This window comes from Electrona antarctica (assembly GCF_951216825.1).
Source record: "Electrona antarctica genome assembly, chromosome: 10".
NCBI classification, from domain to species: domain Eukaryota; kingdom Metazoa; phylum Chordata; class Actinopteri; order Myctophiformes; family Myctophidae; genus Electrona; species Electrona antarctica.
This window is the reverse complement of record NC_136791.1, coordinates 27,711,332-27,732,764: the sequence shown is the minus strand read 5'-3', so window position 1 is coordinate 27,732,764 and position 21,433 is coordinate 27,711,332. Positions and strand designations below refer to the sequence as shown.

At 47.4% G+C, this 21,433-nt stretch overlaps 1 protein-coding gene and 1 long non-coding RNA gene across 3 annotated transcripts in view; both read right to left on the bottom strand.

Annotated features, from left to right (window-relative positions):
• Positions 1–21,433, bottom strand: part of LOC306930570 — a 133,900-nt gene that overhangs the window by 11,416 nt on the left and 101,051 nt on the right. The gene's annotated exons all lie outside the window — the stretch shown is intronic.
• The window catches only part of ninl (ninein-like), a gene marked incomplete at its 5' end in the record, with an annotated part of 85,500 nt that continues 65,967 nt past the window's right edge, over positions 1,901–21,433 (bottom strand). For both annotated transcript variants that reach the window (XM_079511598.1, XM_079511599.1), the window contains 11 exons: positions 1,901–5,954; positions 6,875–6,988; positions 9,011–9,220; positions 10,248–10,361; positions 11,169–11,318; positions 11,887–12,033; positions 12,896–13,009; positions 15,225–15,341; positions 16,644–16,811; positions 17,300–17,369; positions 18,107–18,211. In XM_079511598.1, the coding sequence (XP_079367724.1) occupies positions 5,763–5,954; positions 6,875–6,988; positions 9,011–9,220; positions 10,248–10,361; positions 11,169–11,318; positions 11,887–12,033; positions 12,896–13,009; positions 15,225–15,341; positions 16,644–16,811; positions 17,300–17,369; positions 18,107–18,211 (1,501 nt within the window). In that variant the 3' untranslated portion in view covers positions 1,901–5,762. The remainder of the gene's footprint in view (positions 5,955–6,874; positions 6,989–9,010; positions 9,221–10,247; positions 10,362–11,168; positions 11,319–11,886; positions 12,034–12,895; positions 13,010–15,224; positions 15,342–16,643; positions 16,812–17,299; positions 17,370–18,106; positions 18,212–21,433) is intronic.

The following is a 21,433-nucleotide window of genomic DNA, read 5'->3' as shown; positions in this document are numbered from 1 at the left end:
TCTCCCTGGCACCCAAACTTATAAAAAGGCACAAAATGTGTGTGTGTGTGTGTGTGTGTGTGTGTGTGTGTGTGTGTGTGTGTGTGTGTGTGTGTGTGTGTGTGTGTGTGTGTGTGTCTCAATCAATGTGTAGACAGACAGACAAGCCTTAGATAGATAGATAGATAGATAGATAGATAGATAAGCCTACCTGTTGTGTTGAACTACAGGGTGTCATCTGCACATCTACAATGTGGTCGTCTGTACTCTGTGGAACCAGATATATGATCCTATACCTCAGGGGACAATGAGAGAGAGGGGGGGGGGGGGGGGGGGGGGAGAGGAGAGGAGAGGAGAGGAGAGAATGGGACTTCAGTACAGTATTCAGTACACAGTATCTCTATAGTCATGTGTTCCTCGGTAGGCCTATTATAGTGCCACCAGCAGGCCACGATAACCTACCTGACCGGGTGGAGACCGGTGCTCCTAGGATATCCTACCTGACCGGGTGGAGACCGGTGCTCCTAGGATAACCTACCTGACCGGGTGGAGACCGGTGCTCCTAGGATATCCTACCTGACTGGGTGGAGACCGGTGCTCCTAGGATAACCTACCTGACCTGGTGGAGACCATGTGCTCCTAGGATAATCTACCTGACCGGGTGGAGACCGGTGCTCCTAGGATATCCTACCTGACCGGGTGGAGACCGGTGCTCCTAGGATAACCTACCTAACCTGGTGGAGACCTAGCTGTGCTCCTAGGATAACCTACCTGACCTGGTGGAGACCTAGCTGTGCTCCTAGGATATCCTACCTGACCTGGTGGAGACCGGTGCTCCTAGGATAACCTACCTGACCTGGTGGAGACCTGTGTAGAACTTTTTCTAGTTTTCCCTCATTTCACAGCTCAATACAATATAATTATAAAAATATAGGCTTTGCTCCCACCTTGTGGTGACAACGGACAATTGCAAAAATACATAAACATGTCCTTGTACTAGAACCATATGAATCCTACTACAAAACATTCCCGAATTATATCAACATTTTAAAATGTTGATGTACTTTGAGAATGTTTTGTACTTTCATTCAAGTTTTTATCATAGATAATTTTATAGAAAGGCTTAACCAGGGACTGGGGTCGCAAATTAGCCTAGGCTATAAACTCATTGATTGATTGATTGATTGATTTACTAACAGTTTGCAGAATTACAGTAGATTTCAAGTACAACTCAATACAACCTATATGTACAATGCAACAGTTTCATGTTTTATAACTTGATGCATTGTATTGTATTGCATTGCAAATTGCATTGCATTGCATTGCATTCATATTTCCTATGCAAACGTGCTGCAAGTTTAGCTTTGATTTGCATTCTTTTTTTTGGTAATTTTTTCATCACACAATTTTGTAACGCATTTTTTCACCCAATGTCAATTAGGCCTATCTAATAATAATAATAATAATCCTGGGCTCCACACACTTCCTCTGCCAACATGGGGAGAGCAGCGGACTGACCTCATGCTTCCTTCTATGCATGAGGAGTCCAAGACGCTTATCACCTGACAGGGGGGGGGGGGGGGGGGGGAGTTTCCCCGGCCGGACATAGTGCGTGGAAGGAACACGTTATTCTAACCAGTTCCTTTCCCCTCCATCAGGCGCCCTGCCTGGCCAGGGGGAGGCAGGATAGAGACCAGGATGTTTTTTGTGAGGGTACCTACCCTAGAGGAGACGGGGAGAACATGCAAACTCCACACAGAAAGGCCCTTTCGCCAAGCCCGCCTCGGGTATGGGCACTGATGACGCGTAGGAGAGAACACACCCCCCAGCGCCCACTGCAGGAATCGAACCCAGGACCTTCTGTGAGGCGACAGCACTTTGATTTGTATTCAGTGTTCAGTGAAAAAACTCAGGACAGGAGTTGAGATAAAACAGGACATTTTATTTATACTCCCTGGGTCAGTTCTGATTGTACAATAATGATTAACACGATAGGACCGAGCAGCGTACGACAGACAGTGTGTCCAACTTGTCTTTACAACTACAACTACAACGAGAATATCTTTCACCGTTCAAATAACTACAACGAGAACATCTTTCACGGTTCAAATAACTTAGGAATGGACAGGTTGAATATATAGCAGTGCGTCGGGATCAGGGAATAAAAAAAGACAATGTGCAGATTTGACAGACAGAGCATCAAAACGTTACATCTGGTAAAATACTGTGCTTTTTGGTCGTCATCTTCATGGAATAAACGTCATTAAAATACTTCATAAGACACATTAAAAAGGTAGGGTAAAAGTCATACTTTTTGGTAGAAACAAAAGGTTTTTGTTAGAACAATAAAGCTCTATAGTCTATATTGTAATTGTTTGTTCAGTAAAGGTGTTAAATAGCTCTATATTGCGATAGTAAAACCATTGCCACGGAGCAGGGGTGCTCACACTTTTTTTTTGAGAGCTACTTTCAAAATGAGCAGCTCAACAAGATCTACCCAGCGAAAAAAATATTATACCATCGCTGAAAATAGTTTAAATATGTACCTGAGGGGGCTTTGGAATAGCGCTGCGGAGCTGACATGCACTTGGAATGGGAAATGCGAGAAATGGAATAGGTAGGGTTTCTTTTGTATTTGTAATGCTATACCGACGTTTGTGCACAGCAACAGGTACTCTTGAAAACAAAACATTGCATTGTGGGTTTGAGCCGACAGGCCCTTTTGATGTCACTCAATCAAGTCACCTTAATTCAAGTGGCAGATGCCAAAAATGGTTTTGTTTTATATATAAATTAAATATTATTTAGGTGCATGTCATGTGATCTACCTGCACAGGCTTTGTTTTGATATACTGGTTAGATCGTAATCTACCTTTTGGACACCCCTGCTGAGTGTTTGTTCAGCAACAGATAGGAGGGTCTCCCTGGCTCTGCAGAGAAAATATGATTTTCGGCGGGTTGCCAATTTCAGCCAAATCAGTAAAGAGAAGCCGTTTATCAGCTGCAATTTCATTCGTTTCAGTTCTAATTTCAGTCTGCTTATTTCCGTCATCACCTCCAATCTCACTCATCCATCCTGTACGAGTTCTGCTTCCTGATTGGACACAACTGGAATCCTGACCGGTATATTCATTTTCTGTTTACAGCGTGAACCCGACCGTTACTGAATAAAAACACTCTGAATATAGAGCTATTTAACACTTATTTCAACAAAACAACAACAACAACAATAATAATAATAATCACTTACTGCCACCGTTAATCCCGCTAGACATTACAAACTCATGATGTGAGGTCTCAGGGTCCGAGTGCTGGTTGTGCTATTCTACTATTCGCTGGTACGTCCACAAGAGTTAGCTTTTCAGGGGATTAGTGGTGGGCAATGAGTGAATATGTTTTATTGGTTCATTAAAACAACGCAGACAGACTTGACCACCTTCACTTTCAAAAGTTAAAAAAAGAAAAAAAGGAAAGAAAAAACGTAAAGCGAAAGCCGCCGATCTACACGCTTCAAAACGCCGTGCCACGGTGCGGCGGCGCGCTGTGTTGTGGAGCGTGTAGATCGGCGGTTTTGGCGCAGCGGTGAATCGTTGGGCCGCGCGGCGTGCAATCGATCGGCTCCATCTCGACGGCGACGACTCTTCTTCATCTCCGTCGGTTAAATTAACGTTTAAAGAACCTGCTTTCTGTAGAAGACATAGAACTATACTTCATTTATTTGACCCCTGGCTTGACCTTCATAAAAAATAAAGTTGTGCTTTGACCTTTTCTTTTAAAATAACAAAAAAATAAAAATATTTGATTAATATAAAACAAAAGACAGTACATGCTGTACATAATATATATATATAATACCTTCATGGCTGAGATAGTTCACTCTAGTGCCGTCCCGTGTGTCCACAGAACTGTCCCGTTCATATCATATTATATATAGTAAATGTACCGTAGATATATATTTTTTGCAGGAAACTAATCTTTTTTTGACAACCAACCACAGTGGCCGATCAACCAACATCCCAGAACTCTAGGCTAAGCTAAACCACCATAGAGATAGAACAGTGGCTAGCGGCTGGTAGCCTGTGGCTAGCAGCTGCTAGCCACTCGCTGGTATTCGGTGGCTAGCGGCTGGTAGCCACTAGCCAGTGGCTAGCGGCTGGTAGCCTGTGGCTAGCGGCTGGTAGCCAGTGGCTAGCAGCTGGTAGCCTGTGGCTAGTGGCTGGTAGCCTGTGGCTAGCGGCTGGTAGCCTGTGGCTAGCGGCTAGCCACGGGTGATCATTTCCAACACTGGTCTAACTTCGGCTCCATTGTCTGTCATAGAGTATGTGTTTTAAATGCTTCCCAGAAAGCTAGAAAGTTTAGATGAGTTACTGCAGCCAACCTCAATGGCTTTGTGCGATGGTTCTCAAAATGGGCCCCTGGAGGGGGGGGGGGGGGGGGGGGGGGGTCCCACAGCTAAATGACTGATAGTTAAAGAACCAAAATGGCACCCGTCCATTTGGTTACATTTGTACACTCTCAAGAGTGAAATGAACATGTTAAAGTTTGCATATCAAACTTAGGAGGGTCCTTGGAATGAAAACGTTTGAGAACCACTGACTTTGAGGAATGAGAGAACAGAATACTGAGGGAGAGGTCGGTGGGACAGTTGTTCTTCTGAGGAGGCAATGGCTTCGAACGCTTGAATGGGACGTCATCAGTATAATCAATCAGACCACTGATTGGTAGGTGAGATACTATTGAAGTGGATGAGACACTGATCTATAAGTAGGTTATATTATATTTTTTTATTCTGTGCGTTGATGACGGCTACCGCTTTGAGGCACGACTTTAACCCCATTTTCCCAGTTGGGGCAAATGCGCTCCCCCACAACATTACTTAGGATTCTGTGCCTATCGGGTCGCAACTCGATTGGGCCAGAATGGTCGCGATGGTTCGCCACGGCAACTCGCTCGCGTTTGGCTCGCTCGGTGGTGGCTCTCGTTGCTCAAGTTTCGCTTGAGACGCCGTCCGTCTGTCCGTCCGTCCGTCGCGGTCAAAACAGCAGCCGCCATCAACCCACAGAATGTAGCCTGGGTTCCAGCCTGATTCGCTGCGTTCCGTCAATCTGTTTTGTCACTTCGCTACTCAGTCTGGAAAGGGAACTATCTCCCAAGGTAGGTGGGACCCATCAACTGGACCCGTGGCTTCTGATTGGTCTGTTGTCCTGCAACGTCCCCTTATCATTCACTAAACTCACAAACACAGCCGCCGGACTACTGAATCAAATTAATGTTTACTTTTTACCGTAGGTTTTTACTCTGCAGTGTCGAACTGGCGCTATTTTTTTCCAACAGAGAGAAGCATGGACAGAGTGGCGCTGGCTGATGACATCAGAGAAGCATGGACAGAGTGGCGCTGGCTGATGACATCAGAGAGAAGCATGGACAGAGTGGCGCTGGCTGATGACATCAGAGAGAAGCATGGACAGAGTGGCGCTGGGCTGATGATGTATCAGCAACAACGGCTGCGTAACGGGTGACGTTATGAAATGCTAGTCTGCTGCCTCCTGCTGGCCAGACTGAGTAGCCACAAGTAGTAGTACAAATCCACAGAACGCAGCGCATCAGGCTGGAACTCAGGCTACACAGAATGCACCTAACTGAGATCTCGGCAAGTCAGTAGGCAACCTACACTTCCCGACCAATCAATGGTGTGATCAAACGTGATAGCGTCCCATTCAGTGCATGATAGCGTTAGGATGGGGCGGAGGAGGCTCAGAATCAAGGGAGGAGGAGGAACAAGGCTACGTGACCATGGAGGCGGAGACAATGTCCTTGAGGAGCTTGTTGAGGGCGGAGACCTTGTCCTCCAGCAGGAAGCTCTTCTTCTCGGCGCTCTTTTGCCTCTGCTCCGTCACCTGCAGAGCCTTCATCAGCTGAGAGTTCTCCACGTACAGCTCCTTCAGCAGGACGCTCGACTTGGCGCTCTTTGACATCTGCGGCGACAAGGAAACCAAAGGGTTAACACTGAATGGTACAATGGAGACTTTGCCCCCAGGGTGAAGGAGTAGGACGATTCTGCAAATGCCTTCTAATTCCTGACAGTTTTCTGGAAAAAAAAACATGTTTCTATGTCAGTGGTTCTCAAACATTTTCATGTCAAGGACCCCCAAATATATATGAAATTGGCCTGCCGACCTCCATCTGAAAATATGTTGTTCCAGGGACCCCCCCAGAAGCAAAGATTTGAGTTAAAAACGTTTGCTCCAAAAGAACATATTCAAAGCTTTGCACTACATTTTCACGATTTAAAAAAAATAGCAGACCTACAAGCTCGTAGCGTGGCACTCGGTGCCGCGCTATGAGCTTGTAGATCTGCTATTTTTCAATATCTAAAGTGTAACATAATGCTTAAAACACCAAAAGGGGTTCCCGCCCAAAATGGTTTAAGTATCTCGGGGGTCTTGTTCACGAGCGAGGGAAGGACAGAGCAGGAGATCAGCCGGTGAATCTGAGCGGGTACAGGCTTTAGTTCCAACACTATTACTGGTCCGACAGTCATTAGACCGACAACCTACTGTACCTCTATCCCTAACCTAACCATAACCGCAAGCACAGGAGCAGCACATGTTCGAGCGGTAACCCGACTGTTGTTCCCGCATGTCAGACTAACGCTCCGGAATTACCACCATCGGAATTACCATCGGATCCCATCTGAGCAGCAGGGGGGAGCGGTATTGCAGTCGCTGTACCGCACTGTTGTGACAAAAAGAGAGCAGGGTCCAAACTGCAACGTTTCGGTCTTTGGACCTTCCTCAAGGCATGTTTTCTCCCAAGCTAAAACTAGATGTGACGTTTATGGGCGTTCCCGTCTATGTCCCTGTGTATGCATGCAACAAACCCGTCTGTTTGGTACCTGTTCTTTGAGCTGGGAGACTTTGTCCTGCAGCACCAGTCTGACACTCTTCAGTTTCATCTCCATCTCCTCGATCTGCTGCTGCATGTTGGACATGACCCGCTCATACTGCTCCTGCACGCACGCGCGCGCACACAACACACACACACGCACGCACACGCACGCACGCACGCACGCACGCACACACACACACACGCACACACGCACACACACACACACAGCCTGTTATTAATCAGTGTTGATTTCGTTGACTAAAACTATGATGAAAAATGTCAGGGACACGGTGGGGACACAGTCGGTAGCTGGAAAGTCCCGGGTTCGATTTCCGCCGGGGGATCAGCGGAAAGGGCCTTTCTGTGTGGAGTTTGCATTTCTGCCTACTTCCGGTCCAGGACTTGTCCCAGTTGGTTGTCCCCATGCTCAATAGAAGTCTATTTAGGAGAGCCGCCATTGGACTGAAGCCCCATGAAGTGAACGCAGTTTGCGTAACTCTGTCTATATCTAAGGCTCTGACAAACACGGAAGTGCAATTTCACCGTGGCTGGTTGGGGCTGCAGGGGTGGGTTCGGGTTTCATATTATTTACTATTCTGTGCCTATGGGATTACAACTTGGACGGGGCTGAGACGGCTCTACCGAACATCGCAACGCTCAGTACGGCGACTCGCTCGGCTAGCGCATCGCTCGTGCTTCACGTGGCTCAAGTTGGGTAGAGACGGCACCCCTCCGTCACTGTCTATGGGGAGGTATTTCAGTGTCATTGGCCCGGTTTCTCAAAGGACACTTCTTACGCCATGGTGTAAGAAGTGGTGCTGCACATGCTCAGTTGCTCCTCTAGGCCGCACACAGAAGCCTGTGAACATAGACATTCCGTGCATAGATGTGCCACGCAATGGTAGGCCTCAGGCCTCAGGCTTGAGTATGGTAGGCCTCAGGTCTACCATTCTGAAATTTAATTTAATAATATTTGAACTGCTGGACAGCTGACAGTAGGCTCTCTTTACTCTAAAAATAAATAAATAATAAAATATGTGTGGGGTGAAATATTTATATATATATATATATATATATATATATCTTTTTTTTTATTATTTTATTATTTTAGAGTAGAGTAAAGAGAGCCTACTGTCAGCTGTCCAGCAGTCCAAATATTATTAAACACACACACACACACACACACACACACACACACACACACACACACACACACACACACACACACACACACACACACACACACACACACACACACACACACACACACACACACACACAGGCCTGAGGCCTGGTTTGGTATGTTTTTTTGTAAAAATTGTAAAAATAATAATTAATAATAATATGTATGTGTGTGTGTGTGTGTATATTTATATATATATATATATATATATATATATATATATATATATATATTGTTTTTTAAGAGTAAAGATAGCCTACTGTTAGCTGTCCAGCAGTCCAAATATTATTAAATTAAATTTCAGAATGGTAGACCTGAGGCCTACCATACCAGGACCTGAGGCCTACCATACCAGGCCTCAAGCCTGAGGTCTACCATTGCGTGGCACATCTATGCACGGAATGTCTATGTTCACAGGCTTCTGTGTGCGCTGTGCGGCCTAGAGGAGCAACTGAGCACGTGCAGCACCACTTCTTACACCATGGTGTAAGAAGTGTCCTTTGAGAAACCGGGCCATTGTCTATGGGGAGGTATTTCAGTGCCATTGTCTATGGGGACTGGGGAGGTATTTCAGTGTCATTGTCTATGGGGAGGTATTTCAGTGTCATTGTCTATGGGGAGGTATTTCAGTGTCATTGTCTATGGGGAGTTATTTCAGTGTCATTGTCTATGGGGAGGTATTTCAGTGTCATTGTCTATGGGGAGGTATTTCAGTGTCATTGTCTATGGGGAGGTATTTCAGTGTCAGTGTCTATGGGGAGGTATTTCAGTGTCATTTGTACGTACTTTTGGGTCTTTTACTCGCTTACCTACGGAATTGCAATTTCGTACATATATACTGTTTTCTGTGAGAGCGGGTTGCATCACCTGCTGCATGCTGAGTGTTGAGGAGGCCTGCTGGGCCTCCCCATCACTAACCTGCTGCATGCTGAGCGTTGAGGAGGCCTCCCCATCACTAACCTGCTGCATGCTGAGCGTTGAGGAGGCCTGCTGGGTCTGGGAGCGTAGGGCCTCCTCCAGCCTCCTCCTCCTGCCGCTCTCCTCCTCCAGGCTGGAGCGCAGGACCTCCAGCTGCCCCTGGGGGGCGCTGCCCGCCGCCTCCCGCGCCTCTGCCAGCTCCCGAAGGTGCTGCGCCTGGACCAGGGACAGAGCCGTGTCCGCACGCACCGCCTGCCAGGGAAATGATACACCCATTGAGACCTGAGGACGCATCTGTGTCGCCTTACAGCTTATAAACCACTTTGACCCCTTTTGGTGTTTTAAGCATTATGTTATGCTTTAGCTGTTGAAAGATAGCAGATCTACAAGCTCATAGCGCTGCACCGGGTGCCGTGCTATGAACTCGTAGGTCTGCTATTTTTGAAAAATCGTGAAAATGTGGCACAAATCTTTGAATATATATTCTTTCAGAGCAAACGTTTTTAACTCAAATCTTTGCTTCTGAGAGGTTCCTGTTTCAGATGGGGGTCGGTGGCCAATTACATATCATTTTTGGGGTCCTTGACATGAAATATTGAGAACCACTGATACAGAAACATAAAGTATTTCAGAAAACTGTCAAGATTCAGAAGACATTTTATTTATTTTTGTTCTCATGCTGGCTAAGGTAGAGTAGAGCCGCGGTGCGCACCAAGCAACATCTCCAGGTGCTCCTCTGAGAAGTAGCCCCAAAACGTTACGTGCACACACATAACGACTTACCTGAGTGCTCTCCTTAAAACACGCTCACCCTCAATTTCTTCCCGCCGGCCTCACGCTAACCGCTCGGTGGGCGGTTATAAGCCAGAGTTCCAAAATTGAAATGTTAATTATGAATTGAGTGGGCAAAACCATACCTTTATTATCACCATGAAACTTCCCTAGTTGATTACTTACACGAAGACAATGATTTAGAGCAGTTACGCCAGCTGTACGCCCGGGGGGACTGTTTTGAGGCGAGCGTTCTAGTATTCCTGTAGAGCTCAAGTGGTGTTTTGTAACAACAATCAAAAGTAACTAGTAATAAAGTTTTTGACATGGACTTGGTTCCTACCTGCTCATGGGCCTGGGTTCTATTGGTTCCTACCTGCTCATGGGCCTGGGTTCTATTGGTTCCTACCTGCTCATGGGCCTGGGTTCTATTGGTTCCTACCTGCTCATGGGCCTGGGTTCTATTGGTTCCTACCTGCTCATGGGCCTGGGTTCTATTGGTTCCTACCTGCTCATGGGCCTGGGTTCTGGCCGTCTGCATCTGGCTGTGTTGGGAGCGCAGAACCACACACTCCTGTTTCAGTGTGTGGACCTCCTCTAGCTGGGCCGAACACTCTGACAGCTGAGGACACACACACACACATGGGCATACACAAAACACACACACGCACACGCACACACACGCGCACGCACACGCACACGCACACGCACGCACGCACGCACGCACGCACGCACGCACGCACGCACGCACGCACACACACAGCCTGTTATTAATCAGTGTTGATTTCGTTGACTAAAACTATGATGAAAAATGTCAGGGACACGGTGGGGACACAGTCGGTAGCTAGAAGGTCCCGGGTTCGATTTCCGCCGGGGGATCAGCGGAAAGGGCCTTTCTGTGTGGAGTTTGCATGTTCTCCCCGTGTCCCCTAGGAGAGGTACCCTGGCCTACACATTACATGCAGTAATCCTGGTCTCTAAACTGCCTCCCCCTGGCCAGCCAGGGCGCCTGATGGAGGGGAAAGGAATTGGTCGGAATAACACGTTCCTTCCACCGTAGTTCCATGTGCGGTAAAGTGTCTAGCTATAGTGAGAGTGGAGGGGGCGGGGCTGTCGCTCCGGTTCAGTCTCTATCCTTTTAATTTTAACCTTTATTTAACCAGTAAAAACACACTGAGACTGCTTCTCTTTTACAAGTGGGAACTGGCCAAGAGGCAGAAATAAAATTACACTTCAATACTACATCATAAATGTTACATTTTGGACCAGCAAATACAACATCCATAATACACATCAAAGTACCTATGAATAAATACAACAGCTCACAAAAGTCCTACTTTTTAGTAGCAGGGCAAAATACACAATATTCACGATCTGAACCGACATAATAAATATAGGCATATATACAGTATATACTCTATGGGCGTACCCTGTGATGTAGCTCCTGGCTTTGTCTTCGCAGCCTGTGGTTCTCCTCCTGCACAGACACCGTGAGCGCCTCCTGCTGCTCCTTCTGAGAATGACAGGCGTCCTCCTTCTCTCTGTCCAGCCTCCGAACGCTGGCCTCCAGCTCCTCCACCTGGAAGCACATTACAACCCATTGAGACCTGGAACGCATCTGTGTCGCCTCATAGCTTTTAACCATTATTTTAAACTCTAGCTGTTGAAAAATAGCAGATCAACAAGCTCGTAGCGCGGATCTGCTATTTTTGAAAAATCTTGAAAAGGTGTGCAAAATCTGCAAATGTTTTAATTAAGCAATATTACACGAGAGGGTGTGGTTTAACGTGATTATTGCCACGACAGTGATGCGGTCAGGAACGAGACGAAGTCGAGTTCCGCAAGCATCACTGAAGAGATGTGATGATATATTTGTATTTTTTCCGTGTCCTGCACACAATCACTTAATATGGGGGTTCCTGGCACAAAATATTTTCAGATGAGGGTCTGCGTACATTTGGGGGTCCTTGACATGAAAACATGTGAGAAGCACTGCTTCAAACGTTCTTTTAGAGGTACTGTACAAGTATATACACAAGGTACTGTACATGTATATACACAAGGTACTGTACATGTATATACATATGGTACTGTACATGTCACAAGGTACATCACATTCATGGTCCCTCCCTCCATGTTGTACTGACCCTCTCCTGGGCTTCCTGCAACTTCCTGTGCTGGGCGACCACTTCCTGGGCGTGGCTGTTCTTGTCTTGACTGACAGCTTGCAGCTGAGAGCGAAGCTGTTCGCTCTGAGAGCCCGCCGACACCAGAGAGTCCTGGAGATCCTTCATCTGCACGCACGGAAACAAAATGTCACCTCTGAAGGCCTATGTAGTCTGGATGTTCGGTGGTGAGGTGACCACCGGAGCTGTAATAACGTGGAGCGGTGGTGAGTAAAAACAGAGAGAAGGGCTGGGGTCATGTTGTAGTTCGGTGGTCACCTCACCACCCAAAATCCAGACTATGAATAGGCCTTGAGATGTTTCTGACAGAACCAGGTGTGAAAGGAGCCCTCCACACTGGCGTTGCGTTTCCAAAACTCCACTCAACTCAAACAGCATTATGTTCTCTCTATAGAGAGTCGCAGTCTCCCCCCCTTGCGAGGGCACCAGGGAATAATTCCCCATAAATTTTCACCCATAGACGTTTCAAAAAGTATTTATTTAAAGACCTTTTAAAGCCTCGGACAAAGCCAACTCGGCAGGTGACAACTCATGACAATAAATAGAAAGACGAAAAAAAGGACACTTTTTTTGTTTGTTTTTCTTCTTTCTAATTCACCTTTAGCTAAGCCCCGCCCTCTCCCACTTGAACACTCCCATTTTGACACTTTCCAGCTGGGCTCATTCATTCCAATGTAAATATCATGGATTTTACACGTTAAATACTGGTTAATTTTTGGAATCAGACCTTCAAAATCTCTTCCAAATCAGTCAACAAGCCTTGCCATATATGCACTGGAAAAAGTGTGACATTACTTTTTTAAAACAATGTTTTATCATATAGGAAAACTATTGGTGGAGAGGTTGTACACTCTCAGAGTTACAGACCCACAAGGGTCCATTTGGTTCCAAACTATAATTTAGCTGGAGACCCTCAAGGATCACTGGGGAACCACTGCTGTACAGTATGTACAGTCTATGTAAACGTTACCTTGGCATTTCTCTCCTCAGCCTCTCTCAGTAGTCTCAGTTTATCCTCCTCCAACCACTGATGCTGTAGAGTCAAACCGCTGAGAGACGCTTCCACCTCCGATAACTTCTGGAGCTGCACGCACACGCACACACACATACACGCACACACACATACACACACGCGCATGCACAGAATATCAAAAAAAGGAAAGAATCAAAGCAAGATCATGATCGCAATATTTTCTGTGTAAGCTAGACACAGGCAGACCACCAAAACCATTATCCCTCCTTTGGCTGCTAATGATGGCAGACACAGAACCGTTTTTAATTAATTGTTTTGCCTGTCAAAACAATTTGCAATCCTCGCACACACACACATCTGCACCTGGCCACCTGCCCTAAACTGCCAAATTACCAGAGCATTCTTTTTTTTACAATTGTACACACATGCAGAGATGGCATAGCAGATATTCCAGAACTTAGTTCAGAAGCAAACATCCACATGCAGGTCAAAGGAACATCCACTTTCTAAAATAAAACCTGTCTTAGTGATTTCATTAATCATGATTACACTCACCTGGCCTAGAAAAAAATAATAAAAAACATCTATCAGGAGACCACAAGAGGAGGTAGATTTTAACTCTTAATCCACCGTCATTAATTAATAGCGTACTGCCAGGGTTTTATCGCGCGTAACACTTACTTTGAAGAGCCAAACCGTAATCGCATGTTACAGTGACAAACTGCTGTGTGGTGTCTTTTTTCTATGATTTTTATCCCACGATTTTGTAACCCATTTTTCACCCCTGTGTCAATTATCTAATGTGATCCTGGGCTCTACACACCCTCCGCCAGCCTAGTCCCCATATATGCTTCCTTCATGCGAGTGTCCAAGTTGCTCCTTTACACCTGACAGGGGGGAGTTTCCCTGGTTGGACGTAGCACGTGGAAGGAACACGTTATTCCAACCAGTTCCTTTCCCCTCCATCTGGCGCCCCAGCTGGCCAGGGGGAGGCAGTTTAGAGACCAGGATTACTGCATGTTTTTTGTGAGGGTACCTACCCTAGGGGACACGGGGAGAACATGCAAACTCCACACAGAAAGGCCCTTTCGCCAACCCCGCCTCGGGTATGGGCACTGATGACGCGGAGGAGGAAACACACCGCCAGCACCCACAGCGTCCCGAGCGGGAATCGAACCCAGGACCTTCTAGCTGTGAGGCGACAGCACTAACAACTGTGCCACCGTGCCCCATGTGTGTGTGGTGTCTTGACCGGTTGTTGTGTGGAAAAACCCGACCGCGAGTATCACAGCGCCTGCTACAGGCCGTTGAAAACGGCCCCTCAATGTCGTTTCTGAGATACAGAGCTTTAAATGCAGGGCTTAGAATGGAAGTGGATGCGTGCGCATTTTCAAAATGGCCGCGGCCACTGTCCTACTACTTGGTGTTGTTGTGTTAGCGAACGGTGGCTAACGATACAATCGGATCAAAACATGGATTAAAGAATACAAGCCCTGGAAAACGAGAGTCTCGTGTTTGGCGGGCTAGGGTACTAATTTAACCCTCTGTGTTCCTCGTTTCTGGCGGGCTCCGTGTTAATTCCCACCGAAAGGAGGTGCGTTCACAGAGAGTGAGTGCGGTTTCTAAACATGAACACAGCCTACTTGAAATAATGTGCTTTTGGACACAAAGCTCTGCTCTGTTGTTTTGTATCTTGGGGAATCCGATTTTTTCAAATGCGACATTCAGAGGTGGTTTCTAAAGTCTACGCAATAGGCCTATCTCACAGCATTTCCCCGCCCCCTTTCCACGCCCCCTTTTGGAGCTAGTGGTGTTATTTGTTTTGCGGTCCATAGGCTTCCATGTTAAAAGAGGTATTTTCACAAGCCACAAACTACCGTTTTGTAAAGGTAAGGTTTATTCTACTTATTTGAGTTGTTATACCATTGTGTTTCTTCATATTATTATCGGTCTTTGACATTTTAACATTAGGAAGTACTTAGATTCTCCAGAGAAAAAAAGGGTAAATGCCTAATGTTAAATGACACCACTATCTACCGGAAGTGGGCGTGGAAAGGGGGCTGTGAGATAGGCCTATTAGTGAGTGTTGAGAACGTTTGTCTGTTATCTCTCCTAATGGTAGCCTACCAACATCAATACAGCATGGAATTGTGGACCAAATCTTATTCATCAACAACAAAATAAGTCTTTTGGGTCAGAGTGGCTGAATGTCATGTGGCTCAAAGTCCCAATAAATAAGGGACCTTGTAAGGAAAAATGTTGAAATCCAACTGCTTCTGGTAAATATATAAGTGGTGGAGGTAAAATTCTAGGTAAATCATAGTACCTTGTCCTTGGTGGAGGTCAGCTCTCTGTCCAGTAGTTCTCTGTCGTGCTGCCAGGCTGTCTGCTGCTGCTGTCTCTCTCTCTCCTGATGGCTCAACACCTCCTGCAGCTGTCTCACCTTCACACAGACAGACAGACAGACAGACAGACAGACAGACAGACAGACAGACAGACAGACAGACAGAGAGATGCAATGAGACAGACAGACAGACAGACAGACAGACAGACAGACAGACAGACAGACAGACAGACAGACAGACAGACAGACAGACAGACAGACAGACAGACAGACGATTATTATTATGTAATTGTGTAGGCGAGTATTTGGGGGTGTCTGTTGGCTGTAGGGTGAGTATTTGGGGGTGTCTGTTGGGTGAGTATTTGGGGGTGTCTGTTGGGTGTAGGGTGAGTATTTGGGGGTGTCTGTTGGGTAAGTATTTGGGGGTGTTTGTTGGGTGTAGGGTGAGTATTTGGGGGTGTCTGTTGGGTAAGTATTTGGGGGTGTTTGTTGGGTGTAGGGTGAGTATTTGGGGGTGTCTGTTGGGTAAGTATTTGGGGGTGTTTGTTGGGTGTAGGGTGAGTATTTGGGGGTGTCTGTTGGGTGAGTATTTGCGGGTGTCTGTTGGGTGTAGGGTGAGTATTTGGGGGTGTTTGTTGGGTGAGTATTTGGGGGTGTTTGTTGGGTGTAGGGTGAGTATTTGGGAGTGTCTGTTGGGTGAGTGTCTGTGTCCCTAGCCTAGCCCCTTAGATAGCACATTATGTAGACTTAGATAGTATTTTAAACAGACTTATAGCTTGTTACGTAGACAGCTCTAGAATTGCATTTTATGTAGTCATAGCACTTTATAGTACACATGTATAATATATTATATAGTATAGTATGTATAGTTTACATAGATACTCCACTGTTACGTTCTTAGTTTACGCATGATTCATGATAACTACTTTTTATATATGTGATGTATGCCATGCTTTTGTTATTGCTTGATGTAAATCGCTCTGGATTAAGAGCGTCTGCTAAATGCCTAAATTGTAAATTGTCTGTTGGGTGTAGGGTGAGTGTTTGGCAGTGTCTGTTGGGTGTAGGGTGAGTATTTGGGGGTGTAGGGTGAGTATTTGGGGGTGTATTTTGGGTGTATAGGGTGAGTATTTGGGGGTGTATTTTAGGTGTATAGGGTGAGTATTTGTGGGTGTCTGTTGGGTGAGTATTTGGGGGTGTAGGGTGAGTATTTGGGGGTGTATGGTGAGTGTTTGGGGGTGTCTGTTGGGTGAGTGTTTGGGGGTGTTTTTGGGTGTATAGGGTGAGTATTTGGGGGTGTCTGTTGGGTGTAGGGTGAGTATTTGGGGGTGTCTGTTGGGTGTAGGGTGAGTATTTGGGGGTGTCTGTTGGGTGAGTATTTGGGGGTGTCCGTGCTCCCACCGTGGCCGCTGCCTCCTCCTGCTCCTTGGAGACGGTCACCAGGCGGTCCCTCAGCATCTGCCCCGCCCCCTGGTCGCCGCGGAGACGCGAGCTGAGCTCGGCGTTCTCGCCGCTCAGCTGGAGGTTCCGAGAGCTCAGCTCCAGAACCTCCTCGCGGTACCTAGAGTTCTGATGCACAGAGATAAGAGTTCTTTAAGAGAACCTCGCGGTACCTAGAGTTCTGATGCACAGAGATAAGGCTTCTATATTAAGAGAACCAACCATCGCCTACTAAAGAACCATTTTATTTAGGGTCCACACATGGTTCTTTAAATATATACATATTTGCTTTCGACACCTTTTTCTCCTCAATCTAGTCGTTATGCCAATAGATTCCCCCCCCCCCCCCCCCCCCCCAGCCCGTAGGAGTATGCACAGTGGCAAATAACACCCTCCTTCCCTCCAAGAGATGGGTCAAATGCGGAGAACAAATTTCACTGCGGTAACGTCACCTGTGTGACAGATCGTACGACTTTGACCTGACAAAGCCGGATGCACCGCGGTGGATTCAAACCCACAACCTCTGCGGTGGCGGGCAGGCAATTTACGACTGCACCACCCGAGTACTAACATTTTAATAACGATTTAATAATGATATTAATCACACAGTAACCAACCTCTTTGTGGAGTCTCTCCTCTTCCTCTCTGCTCTTCTCATGCTGTCTCTCCATCTCCTCCACTGTCTTCCTGAAGGACAGAGTGAGTGAGTGAATTATTTAGTGAGTTAAATGTCCCTATTAATGAAATCCACATGTCACACAAACATACACAATGCAATACAATATAACTGTACACACAAAATAACAGGTAACACAATTGTATGATGGTAACCATGGCAACGAATGGTGTCTGTTTCCTGTTTCTGCACAAGGAGGGCGAGTGTATTTCCAAACTGTTTTTTATACCCAGCACCTTAATCAAGGGAACTTGATTCAGCTGGAGGGGCACTTCCTGACAAGGGAACCTCCCGAGAGCACTTCAAGTCAAGGGACTGGTTTCAAAAAGGGCCATAATGTTGCTTGCTTACCTTACTATGATTACGATCGAGTCTCTCTAGAAGCGTTAATATTCCGGGCGAGAGGCATGTTGAAGTCAGAAATTAAGACAGAAGTACAGCCATCTGGTCAAAACCACGGAGAGCTCCCTAGATTACGCGTTACGAGCCTTTCTTTCTGATCGCTAAACAGGGAAGTGAACAGGACCACGCATGCGCGAAAAGCAAGGAGTACATTGCAGAATAACAAATAACAAAAACAAATAACAAAAAAGAGGAAAAAAAATCAGAATCTTTTTTTCCCCGTTTGATATCAATGAAAAAGCGATAGGACGTGTGTCACGTCGTCGCAATCAGTCGGTTGGATTAGCTATACGTTTCCACACGTCGTACGGTCTGAATGTGTTAAGTGTGATGTCATGTTCCTTACTTCCTCTTGGCGAGATCATCCTCCAGGGCGCGTAGGTCCTGCTGCAGCACCGTCAGTCTGTCTGTCAGACTGCTGTTCTCTGTCTGCAGCTCCTCCAGCTGGGCCCTGGACGCACGGACGGACACACGGACACACGGACAGCAGGTCACACATAGGTCTCACGCACTGCCAGACAACCATTCCACAATCTCAGAATAAAGTGTGGAACTACACCTCTCGAAATCAGGCATTTCGGTTCACGAAAATATATTATGTCATAATAATAATAATAATAAGTAATAAATCATAATTTCAATGAGCTGCACACAAGGAAATGTAATATGTATTTATATTACTGCGTATTTTGTTAATTAGGGAAATTAATCCACTAATCATGTGAACTGATTCAATTGGTTTAATTTTACAGTAAAATAAAATATATATGAACGCATTCAGAATTGATGAAAGACAATGGAATTAAAAGACAATGGAATTAAAAGACAATGGTATTTCAAATCAGCAGGATTCACAGGTATTGAGGTGCTGACAGGAGACAGGGTGAGATGAGACTTTGAGTGACACACAAACATGAAGTTAAAAGTGATGTAAGTGATGTTTATTTTGGTTAAAATAAATGTTTTTTGCTCCATATCCTTATGGTAATCATTGATAAAGTGCGTTTGTTCAGTAATGGGGGGGTATTACTATCACAATATGGTGCTGTTTAACACCCTTACTGAACAAACACTCTATAGCAGTAATTGCCATCACAATATAGAGCTTAAAGGACCACATCACCACTTCTCCAATCTCCACCCATCTTCATATAATTGGTCCTCACTAATGATCATGATAAAATGCCACAATTTTTTTCCACTTGGTCTGTGTCTCATGGGAGGGCTGTGGGCAGTTCAGAAACCCAATGGGGAATCCAAGCTAATAGAAACGGCAGGCTTTCTATTCCTGAAAAGTTGCAATGCGAAAATGGAAATCTTGTTTTAAAAAAACAAAATCTGCGTGGACGGGTTTCTGAACTTCCCGCAGCCATCCTATGAGTCACAGACTGAGTAGAAAAGAATTGTGCTATTTTTCAGGACCAATTATATGAAGATAAGTTGAAAAGTGGTGAAGTGGTCCTTTAAACTTTTTTATTTTTTTAACAAGAACCTTTTTTTGTTTTAACCATCAATCTCACTTACAGCACCCTTTGCTGCCGGTGATGCAACGTGTCAGATGGTCATGCGTTTAGACAGAAGGATGAGGAGGTTAATTGTTAATGCAGTCCAGGTGTTGCAGCACAGAAGAACTGCAGTTGGTGATGCTTCATTCCGTTAGTTAACGGGCTATTATACCTGTGGAAAGCATGGCAGGTGACGGATCGAAGGGTTGATCAGATGATTTCTTGCAATTAGTCATTCAACAATAATCCGACAGATCGGGCGTTTCGGCGATCAAAATGCATCTCAAGCAACAAGGCGGCCGATTGGTTATGTGTGAGAGAGGTCGAGGTTCGGACCTTCGAGTCAAGTGACGGAACGGAGGGTTGGCTTTTTTTTTTGTCGAAAACCACAAACCTGTGCGGACTAGTGTCCGGGTCCATGGTGGTCGCCTCCAGGGCCATGACCAGCTTCTCCATGTCCATCAGCTGATCGGCCATCTTGCTCTTCTCCCTCTGAAAGGCCTCATTGGTGCTGCGCAGCTCCGCCCGCGTGTCCAGCAGAGCCCGTCGGAGCTGCTGGGTGGAGCATTGGTCGTCGTCCGCAGGCGTCCGTTCTCGGGCAGAGTGCGACTCCTCCTTGTCCTCGAGCCGTGCCCCGAGCTCCTCCATCTCGACGCGGCACTCTTCGGACGAAGCGTTCGCGCGCTGCAACAGACGGGCGCCGTCCTTCAACCTGGCCCGAAGCCTGTCGATTTCGGCGGTTTGGCCGTTGGTTGCGTTTTGCACGGAGAGCAGCTCTCTCTCCTGGACTTCCAACTGGATGCCCAGCTGCTCGATCTCGGCGTCGTGCGTCTTCGACGTCCTCTTGGCTCTCTCGAGAAGATCGGCGGTTTTGGTCACCTTGGCTCGAAGGCGGTGGGATCCCTGATCTCGGAGCGAGCCTCTCTCCTTGGCTTCGAAATGGGTGATCAGTTGCCGAACCTCCTTGCAGTGTTTCCCGGTCGAGGGAATCGCTTCAACTGGAAGGCCGTTGCTTTTTGACACCTTCGACCGAAGGTGGTCGACATGGCTTGTTTTGGAATTAAGCTGGCTTCGGGCGGAATATAGTTCTCTTTCCTTGCCCATTAGGCGGGCGGTGAGCTGATGCACTTCAATGCCGAGCCTCTCGGACGAGGCCTTGACCTGTTCCAAGAGATCGGCGCTGCTGGTCACCTCGGCTCGGAGAGACTCCACCTCGGTGGTCTTGGTGTTGAGTTGCCCCCTCAGGCTCAACACGAGGTCGGCCGTTTTGCTCAGCTGACAGCAGAGATCGCGGAGTTGATCGCGGAGCACCGAGGTCTCGTTCTGCCTCTCCTGCTCCTGAAGGATGGTCCTGTCGGCCAGCTCGGCGTGCAGGCGGTCCAGCTCCGTGGTTTTGGCGTTGAGCTGAGTGCGGAGGTCCAAAACCATGTCGGCCGTTTGGTTGAGGTGGGCGCTCAGGTCCCGAATCTGACCGCGGAGCGTGGAGATCTCCGCCTCCATCTCCACGATCTGCGTGGACAGCTGGTCGGCCACGCTGGCGTAGCGCTCGCTCTCCTGCGCCAGGAAGCCGGCCTCCTCCCTCTCCCGCTCCAGGACGGAGCGCAGCCTGGCCGAATGCGAGCGCTCCTCCGACAGGGTCTGCTGAAGCTGCTCCTCCGCGCCCCTCCTCGTCTCCAGCTGGTCCCCGACGCCGTCCAGCTGCAGCTGCAGGTGGTCCACGGCCATGGCCTGGTCCTTCAGGTCCTGGATGAGCCGGGCGCGGTCTGCCTTCAGGGAGGACAGCTCGGCAGCCAGCTTGCTGTCGTGGCTGTCCGCCTTGGCCCTCGCGGCTTCCTGCAGCCTCTCCACTTCTTCCCTCAGGGCGCCGACGGTCTGCTCCTTGGCCCGGAGCTGGGCCTGTTGCTGGAGCAACACGTCGGCCGCCGCATCCCTGTCCCGCTGGACGCTGTGGGACCGGGCCTGCAGGCTGTCCAGCTCTCCGCTCAGCTCCGACACTCGGCTCAGAAGCTCTCCCTCTCTCCTCTTCGCCTCCTGCAGCTCTCCGCTTAGCTCCGACACTCGGCCCAGGAGCTCCCCCTCTCTCCCCTCAGCCTCCCGCAGCTCCCCGCCCAGCGAGCTCTTCTCGGCAGCGAGGCGTTCGTTCTGGACCTCGCGAGACTCCAGCAAGT